The following is a 16697-nucleotide window of genomic DNA, read 5'->3' on the forward strand; positions in this document are numbered from 1 at the left end:
GCTTCCTAAGCACCTTCTCCTTAGTGCTAGCAATTGCACACGCTCAGCCCCAACACTCCTGAAATTCTGGCATACTGCTGGTGTCTTCTGCAGTGAAGATGATGCAAAATGCTTATTTAGTGCGTCCGCTATTTCCTTGTCCATTACTGCCCCTCCAGCGTCATTTTCAGCGGTCCGATACCTACCCTCACCTCTCTTTTACTCTTTGCACAGTACTGTGCGAAAGTCATGGGTGCTTATTCAACCCCCATTCTCCTGACTTCTTCCCAAATCCTTTGACACCCTTACTATTCAAGAACTTATCAACCTCTGCCTTAAATATACCCAATGACTTTGCCTCCACAGCCGTCTGTGGCAACAAATTCCACAGATTCACCACCATCTGGCTAAAGAAATTTCTGCTCATCTGTATTCCAAATGGACATCCCTCTGTTCTGGAGGCTGCGCCCTCTCTTCGCAGACTCTCCCACTATAGGAAACATCCTATCCACATCCACTCTTATCGAAGCCTTTCAATATTCGATGCATTTCAATGAGATCCTCCCCCTCCTTCTAAACTCCAGTGAGTACAAGCCCAGAGCCACCAAACGCTCCTCATACATTAAACACAAAGTACACTGCAGATGTTGCGGTCAAATCAACACATACAGACAAGCTGGATGAACTCAGCAGGTCGGGCAGCATCCGTTTCTGGCTGAGACCCTTTGACCTGCTGAGTTCATCCAGCTTGTCTGTATGTGCTCCTCATACGTTAGCCCCTTTGTTCCTGAGATAATTCTTGTGAACCTCCTCTGGACCCTCTCCATTTGCAGCATATCACCTCTCAGATAAAGGGCCCAAAACTGCCCACAGATACCCCAAGTGTGGTCTGACCAACGCCCTTATAAAGCCTCAGCAATCAATATCAGCCAGGACAAAGAGTGACAAGGCCGGATATACTGCATGTCATTGAGAGGATTCAAACTCATCTTTACATGATCCCTGCGGTACATCAGCAAATCAGAAAAAAGGCAGCTGATTGACAAAGCAAGAGTGAGGCAAAATAATATTTAATTACAATAATTTTTTGTAAACAATTCATTCTTTTTCGAAAATAAAATTAATTAAAGTAGTAAGATTATAGTTCAGGATTCAGAGGGGAGAGGGGACGCAACTGGATATATTCAGAGACTTGGTTCCATCAGAGTTTGGAGTAAGTTATATCTCTGGGAGACTTTTTCTCCATTGCAGCTTGAGCAGACTTCACAAGATCCTCAGTCTGAAGCATCGACATGTTCCACGTGGCCTGAGGAAAATCAAGGAAAGGTTTCGGTTAGTGCTGTTTGGACGTGTGTAAGGTGGGTGGTGGCCACAGGACTTCTGAAACACATTGATATGACTGGCTTATTTCTATAGCTCCGGGACTGATAACACACACGCACGTAAATATATTAGTGTAAAATGTGCACATAAGTATACATCTTTTCTTTGCCTTAAATCTCAAAATGCCAAAAAAGCCGTATATCACAGGAAGAATTTTTTCCCCCTCAACTCAAGCTGGTAAAATCTGAGGTACGGTCACTTCTCAATTGCTAGGAACTTTCAGACTATTCTCGCGGTGTTCAGTATCGTGACTTTCTGAAGATATTATAGTGTGGCGCTAACTGTTTAATGCTATTGTGTAGTGACTTTGGGATGACACCGGTTGTAGATGGTACTTTTGGGACAACGTATACTCTGTTTATGTTCCAAAGTTTTTCAATTTCCCCTTTTAATTCAGCATATTTCTGGTGTTTTTCCACTGATTGATTTCCGTACGTTGTGTGTGTTTGGCATGGCTATATCTATTAAATAAGTTGTACTTGCTTGTTTATTCTGTATTATTATATCTGGACAGTTATTATGGATTTTCCTATCTGCAATAATTGATCGTTCATAATTTGTGGCATTCTGACTCTAAAACTGGATCAGGCTTGTATTTATAGTAAGGTATGATTTCATTTATGAGTTTGTATTTTAGGGCAAGATTTTTATGAACGATGTTTGCCACATGATTGTTAATAATAATAATAATATTATTATTTCTTTTCGTATTTGCAGTTTGTTGTCTTTTGCACGCCTAAGATGGTGCAGTCTTTCATCCATCCTATTATGGTTATTATTCTATTATGGATTAATTTATGTTGTTTGTTATGTCTCCCCTCTCCCTGTGAAACGGGGACACCTCTTTTTCCCTTGTTAGGGAGAGAGAGAGCCTGTAGTATGTCGAATTACCGGGTGAACGAGTAATCTTTGCGGTACTGCAAGTCTGTGTCTTTATTGATGCTTTGCTGCACGCTTGAGTGCTCGGGGGGGGGGGGGAATCGTTGCTTTGCTGCTGCTTGTGCATGGGTGGGGGGGGGCTTTGGGGTTCTAGCATTGAACTGTCATTCATTATTTGGGGTATTCCACTTTTTTCGTGGATATTTTCAAAAAGATTTTCAGGATGTATATTGTATACATTTCTCTGACATTAAGTGTACCTATTGAAACCTACTGAACATGCCCACAAGAAAATGAATCTCAGGGTTGTATATGGTGATGTCTATGTACTTTGACAATACATTTATTTTGATTTGGAAAAAACGTCCTATGTCTTATGGTCTTATAGGAGAAAGGGGTTGAGAAGGAAATAGATCGGCCATGATGAAATGCGGGAGCAGACTCAATGGGCTGAATGGCCTAATTCTGCTCCTTTTCTCGTAGTCATGAGATTGGAGGCTAAGTAAAAAGTAGCAGATTCGCTAATATTTTAAAATTGCTTTTCTTTAAATATCTATTAATGTTCAAGATTTTTCCCAGAATTCAGATTTATGGATCTATTTATTTAGAGATACAGCAGGGAACAGGCCCTTCTCCGTCCAACAACCCACCAATTTAACCTCAGCCTATTCACAGGACAATTTACGATAATCAATTAATCTACTGACCGGTACATCTTTGGACTGTGGGAGGAAACCGTAGCAGCCGGAGAAAACCCAAGAGCACACGGGAAGAGTGTACAAACTTTCTTACAGAGGACACCAGAAATGATCTCAGAACACTGAACTAGCTGTAATAGCATCAGATGTCATATTGCTCCATCAAAGACCCCCAAAAGGGAGCACTTCTTTTAAAACTGAGTCGTAGCTGAAAAATTGTGAGCACTTGAAAACCCTATGTTTAACTCAGGCAGTGATTGAGCTCTGAGTGATTTCACAATCTACTTACACCACTTCACAATGGGAGCGTCTGAGCAATGGCCTTTAATAGAGCAGCAACAAAGCTGGCAAACTATGGTCAGAACTCAAACTAGTCATAAGCCAAGTCGCAGAAACATATAAAATTATGAACGGGGTAGATAAGATAGAGACAGGAAAGTTGTTTCCACTGGTAGGTGAGAATAGAAATAGTCTCTATTTACAGAGGTTGCCTCCACTGCTTCATTGGGCAGTAGCCTCAAGATTCGGAGGAGTAGATTTAGAACGGAAATGAGAAGGAACTGCTTTTCCCAAAGAGTAGTGAATCTGTGGAATTCTCTGCCCAATGAAGCAGTGGAAGCAACCTCAGTAAATATACTTAAGACCAAGTTTGGATAGATTTTTGCATAGTAGGGGAATTAAGGGTTATGGGGAAAAGGCAGGTCGGAGGAGATGAGTCCATGGCCAGATCAGCCATGATCTTGTTGAATGGCGGAGGAGGCTCGACCAGCCAGATGGCCAACTCCTGCTCCTATCTCTTACGTTGTTATGAGCTAATGATGCTGAGTAACTTTAGCCTGTTGAAAATTGTCTCCGTGAGTGCCAGCTCAAGGGAGCACAGAATTTCCCGGTCCCATTAAAACCCGACAAACTTGTGAAGAGTTTTGCTTTTCATTGTTAAGAAGTTTTTTTTAAAAATAGACCTTCAAAGCAAAGCAGAAGCACAGCAGGATCCGGGTCTTGCAAACAACAAAGTGACGATGACTATGTATGTGTGCTGTCTGGTTGGGGGATAAGCACCTCCACTAAACAGGGACCGTCGACGACCAACAAAGAGTCACTTCAAAAGAAATGAGTGAAGATGGGGAAAGCGGTCCTTAAACAATAAAGGGGATTCTCCCAGCATTCTAACACACAAAATCCATTGTGGTTTCTAAACACAACGTGCGTTTGTCCATGTAACTCAAAATAGACAGCCATGGAACTTTCTCTTACTGTAGAGGAGTTAGTCACAGTCATTGCCTATGTAACACCCTGGTATAAGATCATGCTTTATTTTATTAATACAGTTATGCTGTTGGGCTTTTGATTTCTTTTTTGCTGATCTCCTCAAAATGTAAAACTCTATAAAAAGTGTTCCTTTAATTACATTATATAATTGACTATTTCATTTTTGCTGTTTAGAATAAAAGTTCAGTCGATTATTAAGTTAGGTTTGTTACAATTAGCCAATAGTATTTGTCTTGTTAACATTTTGGCCAATCACAGAGCGGGGGAAGGAAGAGGTTTTCAGGAAAGAAGGGGAAAGACGGTTCTTTTCGTCCTGATTGTGTGTCGGAAACTGTCAGCGCCTGTGACGCGCAATTTGGAGCTCGATCAAATGATCTAGTACTCGGCTGTCCTTGAAGAGGACCAAGAGCACGAGCGTGAGCTGTCTCACAGAGAAGACCAGAGCTCACGCAGGTTCACGAGTGACTCCATTTCGAAGTGTCAAGGCGAACGTGGAGCAGGTCAGCGGTCGCTCTCCACAGAGACTACGGGATCGACAACGGCCAGTAGGTGGGTCGGCAATGTGGCGGTCACTCTTCATGAAAGGTCAGAGTTCATGCAGCTGCTCTCCTCGATGCTGACCCCGGGGTGGATGTTTTTGAAATTCTGAGATTTACATGATTTTTGGACTGGAGCTTATATTGGTCTCCTTCAGTTTTCCGTGCTTTCTTTCTTGTTGCCAATTGACAGATGGGTGATACGTTTCTTTGTGTGAGAGGGAGGGGTGGGGATTTGGGGGTCTGATTTCTTGTTGGTGTATTTCTGTGTGGACGATCTGTTAGTTTTGGTGTTTGAAAGAGGGGGGGATGGGGGGATTGATGCATTTGTTGCTGTTTTTGTTTGCAAGGGGGGAGTCGGGGGTTTGATGTTGTTGTCGCTGATTTTTTTTGCTAGGGATGGGTTTAGGGTTTGATCTTCAGGCTGCCGTTTTTACAAGTGAGCGATCTGTTAGTTTTTTGACTGAGTGAGGGGGTGGGGGGGTTGTGGGTTTTGTTTCTTTTTCGAATGTGGGGGGGGGGGATGCGGTTGAGGTCTGTATTTTGTGACTACCTGGAGAAGATGAAGCTGGAGCTGTAGTCCCACATTGAGTTCAACACTGACTGTTCAGATGCTGCTCATAGACTTCAGTTCAGCATTCAACACAATCATCCCTCAGAAGCTGATTGAAAAGCTGAGCCTACTGGGCCTGAACACCTCCCTCTGCAACTGGATCCTAGACGTCCTGACTGGGAGATCTCAGTCATTCCGGATCGGGAGCAGAATCTCCAACACCATCACACTGAGCATGGGGGCTCCCCAGGGCTGCGTGCTCAGTCCACTGCTGTTCACTCTGCTGACCCACGACTGTGCTGCAACACACAGCTCGAACCACATCATCAAGTTTGCCGATGACACGACCGTGGTGGGTCTCATCAGCAAGAACGACGAGTCAGCTTACAAGAGGAGGTGCAGCGGCTAACGGACTGGTGCAGAGCCAACAACCTGTCTCTGAATGTGAACAAAACAAAATAGATGGTTGTTGACTTCAGGAGGGCACGGAGTGACAGGTCCCCACTGAACTTTGACGGCTCCTCGGTAGAGATCGTTAAGAGCACCAAATTTCTTGGTGTTCACCTGGTCCCCCAACACCAGCTCCATAGCAAAGAAAGCCCAGCAGCATCTCTACTTTCTGCGAAGGCTGAGGAAGGTCCTTCTCCCACCCCCCATCCTCATCACATTCTACAGAGGTTGTATTGAGAGCATCCTGAGCTGCTGCATCATTGCCTGGTTCGGAAATTGCACCATCTCGGATCGCAAGACCCTTAGTGAGGTCAGCTGAGAAGATCATCGGGGTCTCTCTTCCCACCATCATGGACTTACACTATACGCTGCATCCGCAAAGCAAACAGCATTATGAAGGACCCCACGCACCCCTCATACAAACTCTTCTCCCTCCTGACGTCTGGGAAAAGGCTCCGAAGCATTCGGGCTCTCACGACCAGACTATGTAACAGTTTCTTCCCCCCAAGCTATCAGACTCCTCAATACCCAGAGCCTGGACTGACACCTTACTGCCCTACTGTCCTGTTTATTATTTATTGTAATGCCTGCACTGTTTTGTGCACTTTATGCAGTCCTGGGTAGGTCTGTAGTCTAGTTTAGTTGTTGTGTGTTTTTTTTTAACGTAGTTCAGTCTAGTTTTTGTACTGTGTCATGGTCCTGAAAAACATTGTCTCACTTTTACTGTGTACTGTACCAGCAGTTATGGTCAAAATGACAATAAAGGTGACTTGACTTGACTGGCAACTCCTGCGACGCTGCTGGTGCTAAACTGTATCCGTCTGCCAATCCTTTGGGCTCATCATGATGCGTAGGGAGGGGGAGCTTGCTACACGGGCAGCAGCTTGCTCTCCGTGTCGTACTGACCTGGCTTGCGTATCGAGACAGCGAGGACGCAACATCCGCGGTCGACCCTGACCGACGGCGGCCTCGTATGATCTAATTCATGGCACGTCTTCACCGGCGAAGTGTCATCCTAATCTTCAGTGACACAGACACTCGCGAAGTGTCATCCTAATCTTCAGTGACACAGACACTCTTTTGGCAAAGCGGAAGTTTGTGGTCGGGGGGCGGGGAACAGGTGGTGATGAGATGTCAAGGTCTTTGCTCTGCAGTGCGCCACTTTATCGTTAACCATGTACTGGTACTCACAATGTAATCCAGGCCTTCCTTGACCGAGTGATCCCGGGAGTAGATCATGTTCAGCTTAGTTCCCTGCACTGCCAACGGGCTCTTGCTGGCGATCTCAGAAGCCAAGTCAAAGGCACCGTCCAACATGGTTTCCTTGTCCTCGAAGACCCGGCTTTGGACAAGAAGAGAAAAGTTAAGTTAGTGACGTTTGGCCTGGCTGTGCAGGGCAGATCCAACAGCCTAGGCCCAATCCTCCACTGTCTATTCTTACACTAGGTGATGGGGGGAGTTGGAACCAGAGTTGTCAGCTTCGATATCCAGCCTATTGTCTCCCCTGGGTCCCCTCCTCCTATTTCTCCAATGGCCCTCTCCTATCTGATTCCTTATTCTCCAGCCCTGTGTTGGCGCGTGGCCAAGTGGTTAAGGCGTTCGTCTAGTGATCTGAAGGTCGCTGGTTCGAGCCTTGGCTGAGGCAGCGTGTGTGTCCTTGAGCAAGGCACTTAACCACACATTGCTCTGCGACGGCACCAGTGCCAAGCTGTATGGGACCTAATGCCCTTCCTTTGGACAATATCGGTGGTGTGGAGAGGGGACTGCTGGTCTTCCATTAAGCCCAGGCTTGCGCACTGGAAACTTTCCAAGGTGTAAATCCGTGGTGTATCGAGCCTAACGGAGGCCTACACTACTACACCTTTCCCTCCCACCTGGTTAACCTATCACCTTCCTTCTCCTTCCCCCACCTTTTTTTATTCCCGCTTTCTTTCCTGAGAAGGGGCCCGAAACATCGACTGCTTATTCATTTCCATGGATGCTGCCTGACCTGCTGAGCTCCTTCAGCGTTCTGTGTGTGTGTGTGTGCGCTACTCTGGATTTCCGGCATTCTATAGGGAGCAGCAGGTCAATAGAAATAGGTGAGGGTCTGACCGAAGTAGGACTGAGATAGGGACTGTTCTGCATACTCCACAAAGAGCCAGGTGTGGCTTGAGCAATGTAGGACTACCGGACTTGGAGGCACTTTCCCGTCAATCACGTGCTTGTGTGGCTATCGTTGATAGCAGGAGGTTCAACGCCCGGCTGATACTCAGCAGGATCCCAAAAAAAAAACGTGACAATGAGCAAATAATCAGGGGAAGTCTCTGGCCATCAGAACTCAGGTAGAACCCTACTCACTTTGCCAAAACAACGGAGGGGGATCTGCTGCGTCGCTGAGGAGGGAATCAGGAGCCTCGGTCCAGTCACTCACCCAAAGGATGGCGGCACGCTGACAGATCTCATGGGGTCAGGCGTGAACATTAATACAGGGCGCTTACCTCACCAGTCCACAGCGCATCGCTTCGTCGGCCATCATCTTCCTCGCCGTGTAAACGAGTTCACTCACCAGGCTACAAGACACAAGCAGGAGAAGACAATGAAGCCGAACTGAGTTGTTCCCAAGTTTCCCAACTCTCCCACATAACATAAATAGAGTTAAAAGTATCAGAACACTGAACAGGGAGGCATAGTAGAGTCCCTTCAGCCCACAATATTGTACTGAGCTGTTAACCTGCTCTACAATCCAACTAACACTTTTCTCCCCACTATTCTTTCACCCAAGTGCCTATCTAATAATCTCCAAGTGTCCTTAATGTTGGGGTTCCCACCATGGACCCCTTGGTTAATGGTAAGGCCCCAGGGCATAAAAAAGGTTGGGAAACCTGCCCTAATGTTTCATTGTACCTATGTACGATGACAATAAAGATCATTTAATTCAATTCAATGTAACCGTCTCGGCCACTACTCTGGCAGTGTGCTCCATGCACCTACTCTCCGGGTTGCCGGATCTCGGTTATTTCCGATCCCCAGGTTCGCTTAGGAGCTCAGGAATGAGCGAGAAACTTTAATTTTCACGACTGTTCATTTTAAAGTTTAAACCAAGGATAGCTGCTAAGCAGGCCGAGGAACGGTGATACAAAGCAGATGAAAGACAAGAAACTAAATAGATTCAACACGGCGCGCTTGACCCCTTTACTCTCATAAGTTCCTCAGATAAGAGAAACCAATCAATGGCTACACAATTATAACATGTGGGTAAAGCGCTGACACTTAGCCAGTGATGTTCCTACACTCAAACCGCCTGTTGATGGGTCTGAACTAGATAAAGATTCACCTAACCTCATTGACCAAAAATTGATTAATGAAAAGTTGGAAAAACGAAAAGGGTGATAAACTGTGACGTAACTGCTATACTGCCTTTTGGCAGTAAGTGAAAAAAAAGCACCACATACTGTGAAAAATATATGAGTTTGTTAAAAATACAAATTGTTAGATACAAAGTATGTCAGTAAAAAAAAACTATGATTAAAACTATGATTTTAGTCTTTTATTAATTCAACTAACATCTTAAAAAATTATGAAAGAACAACCGATGTCAAGATCCTACTTTTGGCATTCCCCCCCAACTTTCCTCCAAACACCTTAAAGTTATGCCCCCTCATATTAGCCATTTTCACCCGGGGGGGGGGGGGGAGAGTCTCCACTCTTAAAACCTCTGTCAAGTCACCTCTCATCCTCCATCAGTTAACTAGGAAGTACAATGCCAGTCTGAATCTCTGTTATGCGCTGATTAATGAGATTAGGTGAATCTTAGCTGATTCAGACTCATCAACAGGAGCAGCATGGGGCCTTTCTCTGGGGAGGGGGGAAGAGAGAGAGAGAGGGGGGGAGAGGGGGGAAGAGAGGGCGGGGGGACAGAGAGAGGGAGGGGAAGAGAGAGAGAGGGGAAAGAGAGGGAGGGGGAAGAGAGAGGGAGGGGAAGAGAGAGAAAGGGAGGGGGAGGGGAGAGAGAGAGGGAGGGAGGGGGAAGAGAGAGAGGGAGGGGAGAGAGAGAGAGGGAGGGGAGAGAGAGAGAGAAAGAGGGAGAGGGGGTAAGAGAGAGAGAGAGAATTACTGAAGAGCAGAACTCCAACCCAACAGGAACCCTGCCACACCCTACTTCCTCTTTGACTTCAGTGGCAGAGAATGTTGAAAGTTCAAAGTAAGTATATTATTAAAGTGCATTATGTCACCCATATACAATTCTGAGATTTGTTTTCTTGTGGGCACTTACAGTAAGTACAAGAAACACAATAGAACCGATGGAAGACCGTACCCAACAGAACGGACAACCAATGTGGAAAAGGCAACGTATTGTCCAAATACAAGGAGGGGAAAAAAAGGGAAAAATATGGAGAACATGAGATGAAGAGTCCTTGAAAGTGAGTCCAAAAACAGTTCAGTGATGGGGTGAGTGAAGTTATCCCCTCTGGTTTAACAGCCTGATGGTTGAGGGTTAATGACTGTTCCTGAACCCGGTGGTGTGAGTCCTGAAGCTCCTGTACCTCCCTCCTGATGACTGCAAGAATCTCATGCCTGGCGTGCCCTTTGCCCTGGCTCTTACGTTCAGTCCCAGTTGAGAAGATGAAGACATGTGTCGCGGTTACTTTAAAACAAACCAAAACCGCTGAGAGACTAAGGCAGGAGATTGACACCATACGACGCGCTTCCAAATAGCGAAGTCCTGAAGTCGAAAAAGGTATGTTCGATCCTTTATTATGAAGCCAGCAAAGACGAACAATCTTATAGCGATTAAAAAATAACGGAACTCAATTAGCAATATAGGATCTTAGCATTCAAATCAGCGTAATTAAGCGGTCTAATAATATTCCAATTGGCGTTCTAGATGTATTCAAGTGTTCAGCATCCCAATTAGCGTAGTAAGTGGGCGAACTAAATTAGTTTCAAGTAACGTCCCAATTAGCGCCCTATATATATACAAGCTTTCCATTCAGCATCCCAGTTAGCGTGGTATGTAGTCAAACTAAGGCTACGTCCACACTACGCCGGATAAATCCGTAACCGAAGCTTTTTCTCTTCGTTTTTACCTTCCATCCACACTAAAACGGCGTTTTCGTCCCTCGAAACCGGAGCTTTTCAGAAACGCTTTCCAAAGTGTGTATTTTTGAAAACACGGATTGGCCAGATCAGTGTGGACAGGGTAACCGGAGACTTCTGAAAAAGCTATCAGAAGGCAGAGCGCTACTTCATTGATTTCTTGAACGCAACCTAACAATTTCAGAACAAATGGCAACGAGACTGAAGCCAGAAGAGTTAGAAATGTACTCACCAAATACTTTGACCCATAACTTACTGAACAAATAAGCATACTCACTTTGCCCTGTTTTCTGTCCTTGCTCATATGAAGGTGGTTTATTTATTTATGCAAGTACTTCTCTGACAATAGATGTGTAACAGCCGAATGTAACATTGTATGGAAATACAAGATAACACTGATGCGGACATGTTTTACACATTTAACAAGGTGCTTTATTAATGCAACAGAGTTAGTCAGTTTTTCAATGTTCGTCGTCAGCCGGGTCAATCTGTCCGTGAACTCCCTGTCGGTTGCCGCCGTACACTCCAGTATTTGTTTTTTTTTACTTTTAAGTTCTCCTGTGTGAAGGCCAACAGCTGTCCGTCATTTTAAGTTTTTCTAGTCTGTAACTACACAGACACACACTTTTACGGTGAGATTCGACACCAAACATGTCGCTTGTTTTCAGTAGATGTGTCCTGCGCATGCGCAGTAGCAGGAGATTCACCGAAATCTCCGTTTCAATGTGGATAGAGATATTTTCAAAAATGCGTAGTGTGGACACCTATCGTTTTTACGCAAAATCGGCGTTTTCAAAATTATCCAGTCTAGTGTGGGTGTAGCCTAAGTTAGTGTTCCAGCAACATCCTAATTAGCGTTCTGTACATATTCAAGTGTTCTAGTTACCATACCAGTAACTTCCCAATTAGTGGTCATTGTACCAGTAATGTTCCAATTAGCGGTCACCAAAAAAAAATCATTCCTAGTTGCTTCTATCAAAACTAAACAATTAACAAAACATGAACACATAACTACACTCATTTGCTTCTACAAGATTAGCATAATAAACTCAGGTAGATGGAGCTCGTCAGCCTGGGAAGGCAGTCCATCTAAGAGAGGGAAAACTCTGACCTCAAACCGCCGCTGCCTTGCGGCCATACCCACTCATGGGAAAGGCTTCGGGAGTAAACCCTGAGGACAAATCCGGAGCTGGAGCCCCTAAGGCAGTCCGACGTTGCCTTCAACCTCGTTCCGGCAACTCCTGCGACGTCACCGGTGCCAAGCTGTATCGGCCCTTGCCCTTCCCTTGGACAACATCGGTGTCGTGGAGAGGGGAGACTCGCTGCATGGGCAACTGCCGGTCTCCCATACAACCCTGCCCAGGCCTGCGCCCTAGAAACCATTCCAGGCGCAGATCCATGGTCTCACGAGACTAACGGATGCCAACTACAACACAGACTGAAAGTGATACATGGCTCCTGTCAAATGCTCAGAGGTGCTTTCAACTCAGTCAGCATTCCTTCCACCCTGTCCAGCCTTGCTGAACCAACTAAGAGCTACCTGCCAGTGCTCACAGCTCCACCCAGAAAACCTTGTTTCGTACGATCATCATGCACAGAAACAAGTCCTTTGGCTCAGTGAGTCAGAACAATTTACACTAATCCTGCACTCATCCCATTTACTTTCCCCACGTTCCCATCAATTCCAGCACTCACAAAGGGGGGATTAGTTTGGGAGTGATACAGACTTTTAGATAGGGAACAGAGTAGTATGAATAATCTGTGGTTACTTGAGCAAAGTAACAGCCTGGACTTTCACGGCTAGACAGCATCTATGGAGGAGGCATTCACTGCTCACATCTGGTGAGCTTTAAGGGTAACAAAATTTGAAGTTAATTAGATCAATCCACACAAGGGAAGGAACTCTGAAAATGGGAGCTAGCAAACCTTATCTAACTAATTGCTTTAAAAAGTCACTTTCCAAACTTTAACATGCACCGTGGAAACAAAGCTTTCTCAAACAAGCAGGCTTGGAGTGGCTGATCTTATAATTTGCCCTCTGTTCAGTTTCTAATACAATTACAGTGTGAAACCTGCTTCAAGTTTGTGGGAATTGGAGGAATGTGGATGGGTAATGAAAACCTGGATTTTTATAAGTGCTCTTTGTCATCTTCATTATGTGCCGTGTCGTATCTTGGTCTTGGCAAAACTCTTCCACAGAAATGGTTTGCCATTGCCTTCTTCTGGGCAGGTTTCTTTACAAGACGGGTGACCCCAGCCATTATCAATACTCTTCAGAGATTGTCTGCCTGGCGTCAGTGGTCGCATAACCAGGACGTGTGATCTGCACCGGCTGCTCATATGACCATCCACCACCTGCTCCTGTGGCATGACCCTGATTGGGGGTCTAAGCAGGTGCCAAACCTTGTCCAAGGGTGACCTGCAGGCTAGCGGAGGGAAGGAGCACCTTACACCTCCTTGGGTAGAGACGCATCTCCACTCCACTACCCTTTAGATATGTTAGTCACAAATAAATCGACAACAGATTTGAGAATCAGAAGGTGTTGAGAATGTGGGACTGGCGGTCATGGGGAGTGCTTTGAGAGGTTGGTCATGATTAGACTTAACTCCGCTCAATCAAGGAACTGGACCCGATGCAATTTGCCTACCAATACGATTTTTGACTTCCTCATCTGCAGAACACAGTCAGTACGGATCAGTAACAGTATCTCTTCTTTTACTGACAACCAACAGGATGTGCGTTTAGCCTAATGCTCGGCTTCCTCTACACACACATTACTGGGTGGCTAAAAGCACCTCAGACGCCATCTAGAAATTTGCAAATGAAACCTACTGTTGTTGACAGAATCTCAGGCGGTGACGAGAAGGCGCACAGGAGCAAAATAGATCGTTAAGTAGTGTCACAATGACAACCCTGCACTCAACGTCAGCCTTCAAGAGGATCACACCCTTGTTGTAGGGTTTGGAGGCCTGTGTTCCTCAATGACCCGGAGAGCTATGCTGGCTGGAGTCAGGGCTTTATGCTTTGGCTCGTGGTAGGGTCACCCAGGTCAAAGGGCAGAGGCCAGACTCAGAGCGGTCCACTTGTTATCCAGATTCGGGGGTTCAGCTCACAGGTAACAACTCTGACTGGTCAAACAAAACTGTTATGGAAACAGCAATGAAGAATCCTTCTACACCTGAGTGTGACGGTATTCCTGAGTCTCCACCCGGGACTTGCCTGACTGACAGTCGTGAAAACCAAGAGGAAGCTACTGACATGATGAAGGGAGCCCTGAACACCGCCAGAGCTGGAGGACCTTCATTGCGTAACAGGCAGTCAATACTCAATATCAGTGAGGTTGTATTGTAGACTTCAGGAAGGCAGAGTTGGGGGAGCATCACCAATCCTCACTGAGAGAACGAGCAGTTTCAAAGTTCCTGGGTGTCAACATCTCTGAGGATGTGTCCTGGGTCCGATATTTTGACCTAATCACAATGAAGGCACGCCAGCGGCTATGCATTAGGAGTTTAAGATTTGGTATGTCACCAATATGCTGGAAAATTTCCACAGATGTACGGTGGAGAATATTCTGGATGCTGCCTGCATCACTGTCTGGTATAGAGGCTCAATTGTGTCAGGTCTGAAAGAGGCAGCAGAGTTGTGAACTCAGCTAGCTTCATCACAAACACAACCCTGACCATCATCGAGGACATCCTCAAAAGCCGGTGCCTCAAGATGGAGCCATCCATCACGAAGGACCCTCACCACCCAGGACAAGCCCTCTTCTCATTACTACCATCAAGCAGGAGATGCAGGAGCCTGAAGATTTTAGGATTAGTTTCTTCGTCTCTGCCATCAGATTTCCGAACAGGCCACGAATTCATGAATCTGGCTTGGTACAGTTCGAATGCCTAAACGCCTCCTCTGTTGCATCACTTGTTTTTCTCCAGTGTAACTCAAAGCAATTTGTTACATCTGCATTGTACTGCAAAAGAACAAATCTCACGACATGACCACCTTTGAGCACCTTTACACAGAGCGCAGGGATGCAGCATCCATCATCAAGAGCCCCCACCATCCTGGCCATGCTCTTTTCTGGCTGAAGGAGGTACAGGAGCCTCAGGTCCCACACCACCAGGTTCAGGAACAGTTATTACCCCTCAACCATCAGGGCTCTTGAACCAGAGGGAGTAACTTCACTCTTTTGCACACTGATTGTTGGTCGATATTTGTTGTGTGTGCGTTTTCAGTGATTCCGTTCTGTTTCTTTGTAGTTACTGTAAATTCCTGCAGGGTAGTATATAGTATGGTGAAGTATAGGTGTGCTTTAATAATAAATTTACTTTGACCTTTGAACTGTCAGTGATAATCGCAAACCAGAGGGGATAACTTCACTCAACTCTTCACTGAACTGTTTCCACAACCTATAGACTCACTTTCAAGGACACTTCATCTCATGTTCTCAATAATTATTACTTATTTACTTATAATGATTATTATTTTCTTTGCATTTGCAGTGTTTGTTGTCTTTTGCACATTGTTTGTTTGTCCATCCTGTTGGGGTGCGGTCTTTCATTGATTCTACTGTGTTTCCCAGAAAATGAATCCCAGAGTTTTATATATGTAATCTTAAAATTTAATTTGAACAATAAATCTGCTTCTGGATGGAGTTTGTCGTATTTAAGAGAGGAAGTCTGATGGATAACGAAGGAGAGAGGTTAGACCAATCAAAGTTAGATAACACGAGTTTGGGAGGAGAGTTGTGTGGCACAGAAACACGAGCACGGATGTCGCGTTGAATGCAAAACTCAGTGTCACTTCTGGGATGTTCTCACACTAGCAAAATGCGCAGCTTAAAACAAAACAGAGCAAATTAGTTGCATCATTTTCTTACCGAGGAAAGCTGGTCAGCCGGGTGCAGAGAATGAGAGTGCCAGCAAAGAACTGGAGAGAGTCAACAAGGGAGAGCAGACACAAGGGTGCAAGGCGGAGGGTGAGCGTGCAGTGCAAGGCAGGGCAAGTCCGGACTGAGATCAAGGCTTACTGACGGCAAAAGAGTACCTGGCACTTCCTATAACTTTGGGCAGTCGCTGCAATGTTCCCACATCAGCTGCCATTCCGATGTCCACCACCTGGGCAGAAACAGAAGTATTATTTATTCAGAGATACTTTCCAGCCCACCGAGCCACACCACCCAGCAACTAACCCTAGTCTAACCACAGGACAGTTTACAATGACCAATCCACCTACTAACTGGCACGTCTTTGGACTGTGGGAGGAAACTGGAGCACTTGAACTCTTGACGCCCTGAGCTATAATACCATCGCGCTAATCGCTATGCCACCACTAGAGACTGGAGCTGAATTAGGCCATTCAGCCCATCGAGTCTGCTACACCATTTCATGATGACTGATCCATTTCCCTCTCAACCCCATTCTCCTGCCTTCTCCCTGGAACCTTTCGCGCTCTGACTTATCAAGAATCTAAAAACCTCTGCCTTAAATACACTCAATGACCTGGCCATCACAGCCACCTGTGGCAATGAATTCCACACATTCACCACTGTGGGCCCCCTAAACTGGATGAAGCTCTAACTGGAAAGGATAGGATATGAACCAATACCGTAATTTTCTGTTAGACCATAAGACATAGGAGCAGAATGAGGCCATTTGGCCCATCAAGTCTGCTCCACCATTCAATCATGGCTGATCCTTTTTTTCTATCTCCTCCTCAACCCCCAGTTCCTGGCCTTCTCCCCGTAACCTTTGATGCCTTGTCCGATCAGGAATCTATCAATCTCTGCCTTAAATACACCCAACGACCCGCCCCCACAGCTGCCTGTGGCAACAAATTCCACAAATTCACCACCCTCTGACTAAAGAAATTTC

The 16697-nt window shown here is 45.6% G+C and overlaps 1 protein-coding gene across 1 annotated transcript in view; it reads right to left on the reverse strand.

Moving 5' to 3' along the window:
• Positions 1-1033: 1033 nt before the first annotated feature.
• The window catches only part of ech1 (enoyl CoA hydratase 1, peroxisomal), a 44298-nt gene continuing 28634 nt past the window's right edge, over positions 1034-16697 (reverse strand). Inside the window, exons 6-9 of the mRNA XM_073028875.1 lie at positions 15871-15941; positions 8228-8299; positions 6939-7089; positions 1034-1285 (exon numbers count right to left, since the gene is read on the reverse strand). Of these exons, the coding sequence (XP_072884976.1) occupies positions 1181-1285; positions 6939-7089; positions 8228-8299; positions 15871-15941 (399 nt within the window). The 3' untranslated portion in view covers positions 1034-1180. The remainder of the gene's footprint in view (positions 1286-6938; positions 7090-8227; positions 8300-15870; positions 15942-16697) is intronic.

The sequence above is a fragment of the Hemitrygon akajei genome, chromosome 25, assembly GCF_048418815.1.
Source record: "Hemitrygon akajei chromosome 25, sHemAka1.3, whole genome shotgun sequence".
NCBI lineage: Eukaryota > Metazoa > Chordata > Chondrichthyes > Myliobatiformes > Dasyatidae > Hemitrygon > Hemitrygon akajei.